This window comes from Lissotriton vulgaris, chromosome 6, assembly GCF_964263255.1.
Source record: "Lissotriton vulgaris chromosome 6, aLisVul1.2, whole genome shotgun sequence".
In the NCBI taxonomy this organism is placed as follows: Eukaryota; Metazoa; Chordata; class Amphibia; order Caudata; family Salamandridae; genus Lissotriton; species Lissotriton vulgaris.
In genome coordinates this window covers 1,469,669,763-1,469,686,628 of record NC_141694.1, presented here as the reverse complement: position 1 = coordinate 1,469,686,628, position 16,866 = coordinate 1,469,669,763, and the positions used below count along the sequence as shown (strand labels likewise).

The 16,866-nt window shown below is 45.2% G+C and overlaps 1 protein-coding gene across 4 annotated transcripts in view; it reads left to right on the top strand.

Moving 5' to 3' along the window:
• Positions 1-7,065, top strand: part of CEP68 (centrosomal protein 68) — a 131,369-nt gene extending 124,304 nt beyond the window's left edge. For all 4 annotated transcript variants that reach the window (XM_086927600.1, XM_086927598.1, XM_086927596.1 and 1 more), the window contains exon 7: positions 5,589-7,065. In XM_086927600.1, coding sequence (XP_086783726.1) covers positions 5,589-5,621 — 33 coding nt within the window. In that variant the 3' untranslated portion in view covers positions 5,622-7,065. The remainder of the gene's footprint in view (positions 1-5,588) is intronic.
• Positions 7,066-16,866: the final 9,801 nt, after the last annotated feature.

The following is a 16,866-nucleotide window of genomic DNA, read 5'->3' as shown; positions in this document are numbered from 1 at the left end:
TCTAGGGTTAAGGTCATCCCCTTTCAGGGCCCTAGTTTCATGGCACCAGTGTTGGTTCTACCATGGCTCTGCGTATCTGGCGCGGAAAAGCTGTGTATCAGAACTGACGTCAGCGCGCATGGCCGGCGTCTAAGTACGACGACGTCATTCCGGCGCTAACGACGACGACGGACGCGGAGCCGCGGACGACGCCTACCGACGCGCAGGGTATTGCTGTGCAAAAATCTCCAGATCCAGTCTGACGCCTGGGGCTATTCTAAGGTAAGGAATCTATCACTAACTAATGTCTCTTACAGATATATCGTTACACAAGTAGTAACGTTACGTAGGACAGAAACTGCTTAATTGCCCATGCAAGCTGTTTCCACTGAAGTACTCTCTCACCATCAGGCTCTAACTGGCACAGTACAATCTGTGCGCGAAGTTCATGGCTCATACTGGGCCTTGTGTCAACTCCATATTTAATTGGGACAACTTCTACCTACAAAAGCTGTACCTGCTACCATATCATGGCTGCCGACACTTTAATCTTTAGAGAAGTCAACAGCAAGATAGGAAATTTATTGGAGCCATAGGGACAGTCTGTGAACGCAGCCCTTCTTTGTACTGATGGACCTCAAGTAACAGCTATATGGACTCGATTAATTTTCATTATGCATCACTGTGATATTGCCTTGCAAAGTGGGGAACTTCAGTTTTCACCATTTTTGTGAGTTTTTGTCACCAGGAAAACAACTTATGTGATATGGTTGTTCATCTGTACTTATTTTACAGACTTACTGACACCTGCCATAGTGCAACTTAAAAAAAAATGCATACCATTTATGAGTACAATAACATTTTGTCAGTTATTCCTATTTTAATAAACCATCCTGATTAGTTACTATTTTAAAACACAGTCATAGCAGACGTGCCCTCCAAGACATACTTGCAGTGTGCATGCTCAAAAACATGGTAACTTCTCATCTACTCAAAACATATAAATGTAAATGTAAATGTAGGTATACTTATATAGCGCAACCTGTCACCACAAAGGGCATCCTGGCGCTTGCCTAGGGAACCCGTCCTGGTATTCCCCTGTGAGAAGTCCCGACAGGGTGTCCACAGGGTGAAAGTCAGGCATCCCGCCGCGAGGGGCCGTTGTGTAGATTAAGCAAGCTACTGCCCAGAGTCGCAGAGTGTGAACCCGTGAGTCGAGGAGGCACCGGGACGAGAATTATCAAGTCCGTGGAATTTTTAGCCCAAGACCCGCCGGGGCGGGGAATTGAACCCTGGTCCAGGACCGATCTCAGATTCCGGGTCTGCCGCCTCTAACCCCTGAGCCACACTTCTACCACTATGCTAGGGGTAAGGATACTCTGAAAAATCCGGATGCACCTGCTCTGATACATGGCTGCAAAATCACACTCACAAATATGAAGGAAGTTAATGTGCTCTTTAAGATGTCAGTAGTGCCCTACTTAAGACACAGCAGTGGCTCCAGTCCAAATCACCCACGTAGGGGGGAGTGGGGCCCTTTGTATGTCGACAGTAAAGTGTGTGTATGTCTCAATGCGTAGGGCATATTTGTACCAAATCAGTGCATGGCTGAGTGTAACTGAAATCTGTATAAGAAGAGAGCATCTTTAGTGTGGCAGTGTGCAATTTTGCTTGTGGGAGTTGTGTACTAGTGTTGTGTGCCTGAAATCTTTCTCCAGCTAGTGATGTAAAATTGAAAACTGTGCAGGTGAGAATGAGCGGCAGTCACCAGTGTTTGTGGACAGTTGGCTTATGCATGTCTTACTGTTACATGTTTGAGCAGGTTGTTTCACAATATTTTGTGTGTGTGTGACCACAGACAATTTGTGGGTGGCTATATGCCACTCCATCCCACTGTACTCCACTCAATTCTATGATGCACTGCTCCACTCTGTTCAATGCCACTGCACTCTGACACTCAATGCCAGTCTGCTGTATGACACTCAGTGCCTCTCCACTTGATGCTACTCAACTCCTCTCAATGCCACTCCACTCTGACAATCTACTCCGCTCTACCCCACTTTACTCGACAACACTCTACGCGATACCCTCTATGCCACTCCACTCTGCTGTACACCACTTCACAACACACTATGCCACTCCACTCTGACACTGTACTCCACTCTACGCCACTCAACCCTACGCCTTCCACTCTACGACACTCTACTCCCTGCACAACACTGTATGCTATACGATGACTCTCAACTTCACCCTTCTCCACTCACCTCTAATGCACGCCACTCCAAATCACTCAACTCTACTCCAGTTTGCACCACACCATTGACCTTTACCCCACTATCTTTGAGCAATGCTGATCAGCAGCCACCCAGGTGTACAACATTGCTAAAATATATTGGCAAAGCGAATAGCTGTTGCATAGGCGAGATCTACTGGCTTTGCCAGTGTTTGTTGGTATTATGACTGGAATTGGAATGTACAAGCACCATCTGGTATAAACACAAGCCCTCTTCCTCTCTATATTAACTCTTACTAATCCAGGTGAGGAGTGACGGACTGAGTAGGGAGGCGAGGATGTGCTGAACGGCACAAATCTGAGGTCTCAAGTCATGAAGAATTAAAATGCTTTCATGGATTTCTGGAGAATTTATATCCCTCCTCCCCTGCCCCCCATTCCTACGAATATTAGCAATGCCTTTACATCTACTCTGGGGCTGCTGAGAGCCTCCTTGTCACCATGGATTTCATGTTCCTTCAACCCAATCAAAGGGATATTCAGACTACATCTTCCAGACTGCATTGTGTTTTTAAATGAAAGCCCAGGGCTGGTAACATGGTTTCACTCTGACAGTTATCTGGTACCATATCTATCACACTTAATAATAGGGAGATATTTTTGTTATGTAACTTATAGTCACTGATGGAATTTGTGCAAAGCCTATATGTTACCGGTTGATGCCAGGTTTGTGTGCTGTGACTCACCTTTCTTGGTTGACAAAGCGAGCAGAATTGAGTTAGATAATAGTAAAACATGGTATTTATAGTGCGAAAACATATGGTAAAAGTGGTAAGTAAAACATTTTTATCAGCATTACTATTCTTAATTGTTCTCATTATGTTCTCCTAGGAGACAGGAAAGTGGCGTACAGGTTACATATAAAGGCCTACCACAGGCCAACCTGCTAAACTATGTCACAAGCTTTCTGATGGTACTCAAACTTACTGTGACTGCAGGAAGTTAATGCAGCTTTTTTAAGTTTTACTTTGTCTCGCTGCTGTACAGCATGACTACAGAACATTGACAAAGCCAAAAGCTGTCATGGGCGAGGCGTATTGGCTTTGCAATGTTTGTTCAAAGAGTAGTCCAGGTTACTTTAACCCGTTGGCTGCTTCCGCTTTTTTGCGGCAGTGCGGCCGTTTTAAAAAACGGGCGCGTCGGCCATTGGCCGACGGCAGCAAAAGCGAGGTAGTGCTGCCGTCGGCCAATGGCCGACGGCAGCAGCCAACGGGTTAAAGGATCACTGACTGTATTTAGAAATAAAGTTTAAAGTGGTCGAACCATATCGGATGATCAAAGATGCATGTTAAGATTCCCAATGGGGAAGCTTTCCCACCGGCACAGTAAATGATCAGTGGTTTGTAATCACAATTGTGGTCTGAAACTTTTTATTTATTGAAATCTGTTTTACTAGAAGTTTCATTAACAAAAGTAGATATTCACAATTGTCATTACATGTTATTACATTTTCTCTGTTTGAGCATATGGCACAATATACGTAATCATGCAATACTTGTTCCAGTGTAACAGTTGCCTGTGTATTGCATTTACCAGTGCCTTCTGGGGTTCTATATGACTCTCTTGTCCGTCTCTGTTGCCCCATGCGGAGTTCTGATCTCTGTCAATGTCCCGTTGAGGTGCCTGTCCAGGCACCTGTGTGATGGCCTACTAACTTGGAAGGTGGGTAATTATATGTGGGACAGAGAAAAGCAAACCGGTGATAGTGTAACACGACTGGATCAATACCCGATCCCCCACTCAATATTTCTATTTACTACTATGTTCTGGAATGTGTAGGCACATGTGCAGATGTGTACTGTGAGTGTTTCTCAGGCATGCCCGCTTGTAACAGCCCCCATGTCTGCGATGGTGCTATGCTCGCCCTGGAATTCTCTTAGGACTGTGTCCCAGTTGGCTGCAATTGGTATCTTGTGGAGGCCCAGTGTGTCTTCCCGGTGCAATGCTACACTTTCCGCCTTTGCCCACACCTGTAATGAGCGCTGCCAGGCTAGAACATGAGGGGGCTCGACAGATTTCCACCTTTTTGTGATCATCCACTTCGCTACTACCATTCCTAGGTCGATAAGAAGAGAGGTCCCTTTATGGCGCTTGTTGTGGTCTGAAACTATTGATACATTTCATTGCCACTCGTATTTAGAAGACGGATACCCTTCAGCACTTTTTTCAACTCACAAAGTAATTTTTTGAAATAGGAGATAGGTTTTTACAAGCTCAAACCTTGCAATTTTGTAAACCAGAGGCTTTGCCACTGCAAAAAGGCGTTGTACATCTACATGTACGACCATTTCATTTTGCAACTCACAAATTGCGTTGTTCAGCGAGTCGCAAAATGAAATGTACATCAGTGTGTAAGACACTGTTTTTGATTCCCAAATGGGTCGCAAGGGACCTGCCTCAGTAATATTCAAGAGGCAGGTTGCAATTTGCTACCCATTTGGAATTGCCGGCACTCACAGGGGTGGTGGCCTGCTGGGGTCAGCAGACCATCATGTCTATGACTGCTTTACTTAAATAAACTTTTATTTTTTATGCAATTAAAAAAAGAAAAATGAAACTTTTGTTTAATTTTTAAAACTAGACAGCGGTCCATGGTACCACTGCCTGCTCTTAAAACACTTTTTCGCTGCCAATCACAAATCCCCTGGGGATCCCTTCCCGTTTGCGACTGGCTTACCACCTACTTGAAATAGGTGGTAAACTGCGATTGTTTTGTGACCGCATTCCAGTCACAAAACAATCGTGCATGGCCTTGCAACTCACTATTGGGAAGGGACGCCGGTGGCACGCCCCTTCCTAATAGCGACTCACAAACCATATTTTGAGCGACTCACAAACCATATTTTGAGAGTAGGTAAAAGGCTACAACCCTTTTTAGCAGTCACAAATGGCCCACATCTCTGTTTGCGCCCACCAAAAACAGTTGTACATGTGGCCCTTAGTCCTCTGTTTCAGTTGAAACCTAGCAGCGACTGAAGGTGTCAGAAGAGCTGAGAGTGGAAGAGGGCCTCTCGGCATGAGGATAGCTGAGGACATTTTCCTTTTATCTCTGTGGTCCCCAATCCTCAATGCTCGCCGTATTCTGATAGGAAATATCATTATTGTAACAAAAACTGCTTTTCTAAAGTAGTGCACTGCACAGAAGCTATTAAATTGTAATATGAAGGTCAGTCTCAGCTTTTATCAAAATATGGTGATAGCTTTCATGTTGTAAGTGTTTTTTGTCTTGAAGCATGTTGTTCATATAGGTTGGTAGTACAGGCTGTATTTGTCAGCATTAGTTTAACATAATAATGCTATTTTTCATCTTTTATAGATTCGGACATTGGAAGACAAAGCTTCAACATGACTGACCTTAAATATGGAAACCAACTACTTGATGCATTGAAAATTTGCGACTGTTCGATTTAGAAGTTGATTTTGAAAAGACTGCATCAAGTAATCCCAAACCCTGACTTGTCACCAACATTATGTACTTCATAAAACAAAAAGACCTGGTTATAGAAAACATAAGACAGCTTTAAACTGTCTCTATCAAATGGGTATCGTGTATAGATGAGGCTATGCTTGCACTTACCAACATTATGTAACCGGTGATTGGAACTGAAGACAATCCTCTATTTTACTCAAAGGGACAACCACACCGCCTGCTTACCTGCAAATTGAAGGCATGGAGTGACATTCAGTGTATCTCATAGTGGCTGTTGTTTGTTTGGACACCTAGAAAAGATTTGAGAAGGAAATGAACGAGCAAATGAACATAAAAAAAACTCGATAGCAAAATGGTTTATTTTTAATTATATGCAGTAAAATGTGTGGAATTCCAATCTTGGTTAGCCAGCCAACGTATGCACCAGTAAGCAATATAAAGGAAACGTTATTCTGCATCGAAAAGTTTGTCGGTGGCAAGCAAGGCACAGTAGTTTGCCATTTGTTTCAGAAGCAAATCAGCCCTCTTATTTTATTCAGGAAAACGACAGCAAATTTGGTGAGTGTAGTGTATTTTTAAATCAGTTTTCTATATATACGGGCAGCTATTAATTTAATGACATAATCTACAATTATGATTTATTTTATTTTTGTATTTGATACTTTGTTTTGTGTGTTTCATCCGTATATAAACTGTTTTCATAGATGCCTTAAAATTTGATCTGTCTCTTGGAAAATTCACAGCTATCTTTTTCTGTGCTGTACTAGAAAGGGATGTCTTTTTTGCACTGCAAATCTTATAGGTTTATTCATAAACGCATATCAGTCCTTTTAAGGCCACATTCGCAGTATAGATGGCTAAATGTAGTATGCTGTGTGATCATAATAGTTGTTGTACACATATCTGTGTTATCAGGCAGTCCTACGTATATGACGATGTTTCATAAAGTTATTGTTGCCTTATTTTTCTCTCGTTTATCAATAGTTACAAAAATGTTTAACTTGTTGAAAAATGAACCTTACGGTTTTGAACACTGATGAAAGTTGGGTTATTTGTTCAACTGGTGAATAAATCAAGAGGGATTGGGGCACCACCATAGCCCATGTCTTTTAAAATTATGTAAACATCTTAGTGCATAAATCCCGAATAAGGGATTGGGCCAGACAAATTGTAAATATCGAAACTTTTTCACTTTTGGCTGTTCAGTCATCTCGATTTTGTAACCTGAACTTTCATAATGCCTTTTCAGACATCCATTGAAGCACTGTTTTGTGTTTTTGTAGAACTGTAACTCGTTGTTTGTACAGCATCTAATGAGATATCTGATCAAATAAAAAGGCAAGCATGATTTTCGTGTGCTAAATTTATCAGTGATAATCTGTTTTATTCATATTGGGAAAATTGATCTGGTCGAAGAACCTAGTGTAATAGTGTCAATCTTAAGTCCGACAATTATACTGCTGTAAAAGAACAACAGTTGAAGGGGAATTATGACATTAAGTAAACATCTGTAAACCACAGAAGTTCACCAGTTACAATAAGCTAATCAACCATAATTCCCTATGTGTCTGCTAAATGGAAGTGTATAGAGCACATCTCTTTGTAGCGCATAAAAGAACGTTCTCTTCAACCATACTATGTTTGCACGCAATAATGAGAGATAGGACCTATAGACTATTAGGAGTATTTGCCAGGACGGCTTTTTTAGGTTTAAATCTTTTAATTGGGTAACATCAATGATGGATCACACAGAAGGCAACAACATTCTGTGCCATAAACTCAAACTCATCTGACACATACTCAACCTTATCTGGACCTCCCAGCGACTAACCCGGCTTACAGATATCAACACGTACACCTGGTGGGAACACTCGCTGATCAGGTGCTGGGTCCCGCTGGGTAGCCTCCCAATGCAGCCGTCACTTGGTTGGAAAACTGTGCGCTGCTTGTAAGAATTGAGGCAGATAATCTGTTGGGTACCCGACTCGGGCTCCCTGTGAAAGCACCCAGTTCAGGCAACATGGACTATGAGTGCGCTGCCCTTACCGACACGCTTAAGAAAGCCATTGATCAGGTAGCACTGGCACGGAGGTAGAAAGTTAGAGATAAAAGATAGGGCACCCCCTGGTTCAATGAAGAACTGAGGGGCAGCCGAGAGAAGATGGCGGAAATCAGACAGCCAAGCCGATCTCGTTGCCCACAAACTCTTGCTTATCGCCTATAAAAAAGCCAGTATGACTAGGAAGACTAAATACTATGAGGCAAGAATCACAGGTGCAGAAAATCAACAAAAAGAGACTTTTAAAATACTAAAAGAACTCAGCCAGAAGTCAACACTAGGATCCACATCTTCACCAGTAGAATGCAACACAAGGTCGCGGACATCCTAGCTGAGATTGAGAGCACCCCATCCATCAGGCCCCCCCAGAACAGCACCCGACGCCCCCTACGCCTGCTAACCAGCTCCCTTCTTTCCCTAATGTAGATCCTGCCTCCCTTTCAGGCCTAATGAGCAATATAAAATCAGGCTCACCAGCAGACCCCTGTCCCCCAAGGGTTTTTTGTATGGCCCTCCCCGGTCTTGAAAGACAGATCCTCGCCCTACTAAACTGCTCCTTGGAGACAGGCTACTTTCCCTCGGCCTGAAGGAAGCCAGGGTCACCCCTCTGTTGAAGAAACCTGGGGCTGATGTTGCCACTATTAAAAACTACAGACCAATCTCCCAGCTCCCCTTCCTGGTGAAATTCATAGAGCAACACATCCTAAAAACACGCTCGGCCTGCTTGGAGAAACATCAACTACTCCAAGGGCGGCAAGCGGGATTCATGCCCCACCACAGCACTGAGCTGGTAATGCTATTGGTACTTGACAAGCTCAGAGTCATGGCCGACAATAAGAAACCGCGCCCTGGTGCTGTTAGACCTGTCTGCAGCATTTGACAGCTTCTAGCCCACATTTCTGAGCTGGGCATCTGCGGGGTGGCCCAGCTGTGGCTTGAATCCTTTCTTTCCGGGCGGTCGCAGAGGGTCCAGCTGGGGGAGCTGGTGTCTGACAAGGGCGCCCTGATGTGTGGCGTCCCCCAGGGTTCAGCACTGTCACCACTCGTCTTCAACATTTACCTCCAGCCACTAATAGCTGCCTTGGCGCGCATGGACTGCCAAGTCTTTAACTATGCGGATGACACACAGCTCATCCTCCAGATCGACAACTCCCAGCAGGCCTCCTCATGGATTTAAAATATTCTTAGATACACCGTGAACTGGCTGATGACCAACGCGCTGAGGTCAACCCAGACAAAACTGAGGTCCTCGTCATCCCCTGGAAGACAAACCCCTGGAGTGACTGTCTTTGGCCCCAAGTGCTGGGCGCAACCCCCACGCCGGTCATGACCGTAAAAAGCTTAGGCATCAAGATAGATGCTCGCCTTCTATATTATTTTGTGAACTTACTGGTAAATCTCCCTCAATATATCTTCAACACACTGAACACCATCTTGATCACTCTTATCTGGGGAGCTGACCGGAGACGGATCAGCCTTTGGAAACTCCAGCTGGGGACGACGGCGGGCGGTCTAGGGGTCCCTGATTTTCATGGATACTACTATGCTAGTCAGCTCCAGTGGCTTTCTTATTGGACTGCGGGTAGGAATTTGCATGAGATCGGCTTTACACCAGAGAGACTTGACCGCAAACTCCATTCTTTATTGTTGCCCAAGACCCGGTTCCACCCGGACTGTCCTCCCTTGTTACAAACCGCTTTACATTGCCGGAGGAAAACCCTTTCCTATACGTAGGCGATACCACCTTATGCGGTGAATATTCCTTTTTTAGGCATCCCCACGCCACAAGGTAGACTCACACGAACTAGACTACAAGGATAGACGGATAGTGGGGTGGAAGAAGTGGGATCCTTTTTTGGGGATGACGCTCTACTGGACCACAACTCCTTTGTGCAGATGACTGGGGCTCCACCACGCCTAAAATTTGTTACATGCTACGGTGACACACTACTTTAGGACCACATGGGCACCACAACGAACCAAACCCACGCAGCATGAACTAGTGCATTTTCTATATTACATGGGACCGGGAGGCCATCTGGTGCGTTGGTTATATACAGGGATACGGGCACACGTAGCGATCTCGCTCTTGACCCTTAGAACACGTTGGGTGGAGGACTCGGACACCGAGATTACGGACAAAGCATGGAAAACCATGTTCGAACACCCCAAAAGAGTGTCGCGTAATGTCAGACTTAAATTTATTCAAGCGATGGTGCTCCACAGATCATATCTTACCCCCAAGAAATTACATCGTATGTTTCCAGACTTCCCGCATTGTTGCCCTCGCTGTGGGGGGAGAACGCGGACTTCATCCATATGATGTGGTCATGCCCTCGACTACGGGGATATTGGGCTGAGGTCTGCCAAGCCCTCACGACTGTGACGCAGCTGCCGGTTCCTAATGAGGTATTGTCTTGCCTTGTGGGACTACAACGACGAACAGGAAGCAAAAAGTTATGTTGAAATTCCTAGATTTGACACTCATCTTGGCCATTAGGGTCATAACGATGAGATGGAAGTCTCCCAGATCACCTATGGTAACCGCGTGGCAGGTGGATTTAGTGCAGTGGGGTCGGCGGAGGGAGCAGCCCTTGGGAGGGAGGAAGAGAGTGGGCTACGTAAACAACTTATAGCACTTGAATGGGAAACCATGCTGAATGGACTAGAAACACTCAACTCAACACAGGTGGCTGGATCCCAGTGAAGCGCATGAGTCCCCAGTTACTTTTTACTTATGAGTTAAAGACCCTTCCTGCTGACACAGGTGACTTCCTTTTTTTCATACACCCTATAGTTTGAGAATTGCCAAGAGTTACCCCATAGAGTGTGGAAATGCAGGACTGGAACAACCAGGAGTGGGTGGGGGGCGGGTTAGGGTTGGCTCGGGTAGTAGGTTTCTAAGAGTTCTTGTTTAACTATAAATGATGCACGTTACTGCACTGATATTTGAATTGTACCGAAAACACTCCTCACTTGATATGCTGGGTCATGACCACGAAGTACCGCTCAGCTTCTGATGAGCCACAATGTACTACGCAGAAAATAATGCTATGTTTTTATTAGTATTACATATTAAGGGGGGGGGTATAATTGAAAAGGACTGTATAATGTTGTTTTTTTTTACTCTGTGATTCACCTTGTCCACTTTGCAGTCAATAATAAAGTGTGTTAAAAAAAAAATCAAGATAGATGCTGACCTCTCTATGTCCAACCAAGTTGTGACCCTGACTGGCACATGCACCGGCATGCTGAAACAGATGCAGAGACTTGCCCCCTTCCTCTCGACTGCAGCTCTACAGATGATGGTATCAGCCACCATCCTATCTAGATTAGATTAAGGGAGCACCTCATATATCTGCCTACCGCAAAAACTAACCAACTAATTACAGGTGACCATGAATGATGCAGCTAGGCTGATCTTCATGCTTCCCAGAAGCTTCCCTCTCTTGGGCAAGCTTCACTGGCTCCCCATCAAGCAGAGAGCTAAATTCAAGGGCCTGTGTATTGCCGACAAAGCAATCTACGGTCAGGCCCGACCTACATTAAAGAGCGTCTCCAAAACTATGTGCCAGGCCGGAAACTCTGGTCTGCCAAGAGCTGCCTGCTGGCAGTTCCCTGGTTTAATACTGAAGTACTGGTTTTTTTTTAGAATCCAGCGGTGCCAGGGAACACACCCTAAGACTTCGAGTCCTTCCTGTTTCAGACTACAGAAACACAAAGTCTTCTTGGTGAAGTCAAAGATCGTATTTATTGGCTGCAACCAGTAACAGGTATCCTAGTAGTACAACACGGTGTATATTCTCAGGAGACTGCTCAATCTTACAAAGCCAGCCTTCTCTTTTTATACAAAATATTATGCTTTAGGCAAACATTCCTTATTTTACAGTTGACCATTCACATATTTTCACTACAAAGAAAAAGCAGAGTCATGATGACAGGCCCATATTTTAGTTTGTCCAGCCCACAATCAATTACCCGGTAAGGCCCAGTATTTTCATCAGATATCGACGGACCCCCAATAAAAACGGGCACCTCCTCCTCGTAAAGCAAGTCATAAAGAAAGAAACGGGGACAGGTGTGTGTAAGATTAGGCATGGTTTGTGTGCTATGAAAGGTTTATGATACGTTGTGCCTTGATACTAATCTCATTCGGCTACTGGGAAAGGAACTGGCCGAACAGGTTTGGCTTCAGGCAGTGGAGTCAGCTTGCCCAGGTCACAGAGGAGTCAGCAAAGGTGTACGGGTCCTTCAGACTCGTTTTTGGCCTTAGTCATTTGGCCTATGTGAGGGCAATCACAAAATGGCTGCCGTTCACAAAATGGAACCCGAGGGTTCAGGACGGAAACTCTGATTTCAGGGTGATTTCGTTACCCGAATATGACGAAAATGCTTGTGCATAGTATTCTAGTCATTCTCGGTCTGCTGATACCAAAATCGCCATGATACGACAATGTTTATAACACGGGTCCAGAATTTTCAGTACCACAGACCCTCCTTTTGCCCTTACATAGGCAATAACATATACTCACGCTAATCTGAGTCCAGGTCTATATTCGTAAAGTCATTGAGATGTTGCTGTAGCATCATCCTATTACTTAGCTCGTTTCTTGATACAGGTTTCCTTACACACGATGTAGCACAGAGGCCACATATTGCAGGAGCACACTGTACACACAGACAGAACAGGAAAAGAATGGCTAAGATCATCCCAATGACTATCAGAATCTTCCATCCCCAGGCGGATATCAGTTCCCAGAACCACCCCATCAATGACCAATCTCCTTTATCCACGTGAATAGATTCAGAGATCTTATGCAGTTTGGAAATGGCCTGGTAGACTGTCGGAGCTTTATCTGGGATGAAAACACAGCAACTTGATTGGATCACTTTACATACCCCACCTCGGTCTGCAAGTATGACGTCTAATGCGACCCTGTTCTGAAGAGTCATAAGGCGATCCGACTGAAGCTCAGCCGTCAAATTACTAAGGGCACCGGCGGTTTCAACGACAGTGGATTCAACCTCCCTTGTCAATTGCCTTATGTTCCTGCTGTTAACCATAGGTCCCCAAAACGGCAGAAAACCCTTTACGAAATCTCCAAATTCTTGTCCTGCAGTGTCTTCTTCACTGATGACACCTCTAACTATCCTTGTCTTATGGTAATCTGCTGCGGCCGTGTAGGTGGGAGGCAACAGGAACGAAACAAAACATGTGTCCGAGAAGTCAGGGGGCAACCATGTATAGGCTCTATCATGGCAGATGAAATAAGTACCCTTAGCTGCTAGAAACGAATGGAAAATCTGAGACGCAAAAACATATGTTTCAATGCAGATACTTTTCCCTAACTGAGCTCTGGGATTCTTGCCATTACCTTGCAGACATAGATGACCCTGATGGGGTACAATCCAAATCGGGGAGGATCTCTTTGCTCGCTGGTTCTCACTCAGAGTAACTCCATATCCTGTTACATTCCATCTAGCGTAAGCTTGTAACTCATCTCTGGGAATCGTTCTGTACGAGTCAATGTTTCTGCTCATATTTGTGATTCCCACTACCAATGCCTTGTTGCTCGAGTTACTTTTCGTGGAACGTGGGGGATATGGTTCGATGGCATATATGAACATCGTCTGAAACGCCCACAAAGAACCATAGTAACTGAATGGTAAGACCAAGTATGGGATACCCTTGTCTGTTGTATGTGGCATAAGTCCACACACCCAACAATTAGTTGTGTTCACTACTAATTGGTGTTGGTGTGAGAGCTGAATGAAGGAGTTATTGATTAACTCTAATATTCTAGTGGACTCATGCTCAGGCAGAGGGTGAAAAGAATGCGAGGAAACGGTAGAAGGAGGTATGGGCTGTGTAGTGGGTGCAAAGGTCACTTGAAAAGAGAATAAAACATATCCTATTAAAACGTCATTACACTAAGCAACATGAAAATACATAATATCAAAAATCGTTTCTTTGTCATCAATATACACATTCTGGCTTTAAAGTCCATCTGTTTGGCAGGTCTCTCCTAATTGCTGCCCGTGGCCGTAGGGTGTTCTATGCTAAGGAATGCTTCTGTCCGTCCAGAGCAACTCCCTTAGACCGACCAGAACTGTCAACCTAACGTCTTCAGCTGCACTCCAAAGACTTGGGCAACCACGACCCTAGCAGCTGAACCCGGATGGCGGTTCGAAAAACAAAAATAAGAAAGTTTCTCAGATGAGAGAGCTGCACTTTCAAAAATAGAAAAAAAGAATTTTTTATTTGTCCATAGTTCTCGGCCTCAAATTATAATGGCTTTTTCCAGGTACTGTCTGGTTCTGGAACAAGAGTTCAGGCCCTGTAGTGTTCAATCGAATTGACGGTGGCACAGCTTCTTGCAAAAGATTGTCACTTTCTCGTTCAGAAATTGTTCCTTTTACAAGTGCATCGCTAAAAGGCAGAAAACTAGGCACAGTCTCCGTCTCAGAGTCAGCTATCCCCTCCTGGACCCACCGGTCGTACGGTAGAGGCAAAGGGACCCTCTTGCAGTGTACGCCGTGGATCCAGTTCTTTTTCCCTTCCACTCGAACAGCTGATCTTGTTGAGAGAAGGACGAGGTGAGGGCCGGTCCAACGGGGCTGGTCATTCTTTGTCCGTTGGAAGTTCTTGACCAGCACCCATGATCCAGGATCGATCGGATGTCCCGGAGCTTCAGAGACCTGAGGCAGAGTATTGTGAACCTGTTGGTGTAAAACACGCAATTTAGCCGTCAATTCATACAAATAATCAAGCAATACAGGGTGTTCGATCTCACTGAATTTTGTCGGCCTTGACACTCCCCATATGTTGGCCGGGCGGCCGAACACAATTTCATAGGGACTAAGTCCCACTCGCGAATGCACAGTCATTCTTGTTGATAGGAGTGCTAAAGGCAGAGCGTCAGGCCATTTAAGACCAGAACTTGCTTGGATCTTGGCCAATTTCAGTTTTAGTGTGCCATTATAGCACTCTAATAGGCCAGCTGATTGGGGGTGATTTGCAGCATGGAATTTTTGTTGGATACCTAGCCCTTCACATACTTTCTTCATCACTCGACCCACAAATTCACTCGCATTATCACTCCAGACCATTCTCGGCATTCCAAACCTAGGGAAAAATTCTTTGACAAGGGCTTTAGCTGTGGATATGGCAGTGTTGTCTTTTAAGGGATATGCTTCTACCCATCTCGAAAAGGCACAAACAACAACGAGTACGTATTTCAAATTGTTGCACCTTTCCATGTGGTTGAAATCTAGCTGCAAAACCTCGAACGGATACGTTGGAGGCGCAAAATGACCAGCTGGAGTTGGGGTTCTCCTACCAGGATTGTATTTCAGACACACCATGCAATTCTTGACCACATCCCTGCACACTTAGGAATTCCAGCATTTTGCCATACTGGAGCTAACAACTTACAAATCCCTTTCACACTGATATGAGCCATTCCATGGGCCATTGTCACCACTGCAAGCACATACGCATCGGGTAACAACCATCGCTGATGTTATGTTATGTTATGTTACGGAATCTTGTATAGCGCATGGCTACCCCAGCAACGGGGCGTCCCAGCGCTTGCAGACAGACCTAAAACTAGTGCAACAGAGGATGTGCTAGATGGACGCGAACAACCAAGTTTTTATGAGTTTTCGTAATAGCAAATGGTTTGAAGTAGCTCGAACTTTTAAGGGGATGGAGTTCCAGAGCTTGGGGGCCAAGTACCTAAAGGAGCGGCCGCCGGCTCTGCTCCTCCGAATCTTAATGGTACGTGCTAAGAAAAGATCCGCTGAGCGGAGTGCGCGCGTAGGGATATAAAAGGAACATAGTCCTTGAAGAGTATGGGGGCCAGCGCTATACAAGATTTTGTGGGTAAGGCAGAGGGTCTTGAATTGTATACGTTGCTTTATAGGTAACCAGTGTAGTCGCCGGAGAAAGGGAGATGTATGGCAGATTTTGGGTAGAGCAAACAGAACACGGGCGGCAGCATTTTGTGCTCTTTGCATCCTGTTAATTGTAGTTGTGTTAGATCCTAGCATAAGGGAGTTGCAGTAGTCCAGATGAGAAAGGACTGACGCCTGAACTATGAGCTGGCGGGTGGGGGGCTCAAAAAAGCCCAGAATGGGTCTGAGAGAGCACAAACGCCCATAGCAGGTGCCCGCAACTATTTTGGCATGGGATTCCAGGTTGAGCGAGTTGTCAAGCATCACTCCTAGATTTTTTACTATCTCCTTAGGTATTGGAGCTAGTCCCAGTGCAGGAGGCCACCAGTGCTCGTCCCATGTCTGCATGCCATTGCCAATCAGAAGTACCTCTGTTTTGGAGGAGTTTAGTTGAAGACAGTTGTTAGATAGCCACCCAGATATGGCCATGATGTCTTCTTGGAACTTCATTTGGTCTGCCACATTGTTATTCGAGAAATTGAAAATAAGTTGTGTACCGTCCGCATATGATATGAGTTGAATCTTACGTTCCCGGGCCATGACGGCCAGGGGGCGGACGTACACATTAAACAATGTGGGACTGAGCGCAGACCCCTGAGGCACCCCACATTCAAGAGGGAGTCTGCTGGATGAGTACGGAGGGGCGTGCACCTGGAAGGAACGGTCAGATAGAAATGACGCGAACCAATCCAGGGCCGTTTCCCTGACTCCGATCTCCCACAGTCTCTCAAGCAGTATCTTGTGGGAGACCGTGTCAAATGCCGCACTCAAGTCCAGCAGAATCAGAATAGAGGTTGCGCCTATATCCAATGAAGCTCTCAGGTGTTCAGTAACTGTTAGCAAGGCAGACTCTGTGCTATGGTTCGCACGGAAACCATTTTGGGATTCATTTAGAATCCCATTGGACTCTAGGTAGGCAGTCAGAGTGAGATTGACATGCGCTTCTGCCATTTTTGCAAGGTAGGGAAGCAGTGAAATGGGCCGGAAACTATCCGGCCGAGAGGGATCGAGTGAAGGTTTCTTCAAAAGGGGCACTACTTTGGCATGCTTCCACGATTTAGGGATGGAGGCTAGCTGAAGAGACTTATTAATCAGCACCCTGCCTTCCTTCAAGGTGGAATCACGGAGGGATTTGAACAATTCCGGTTT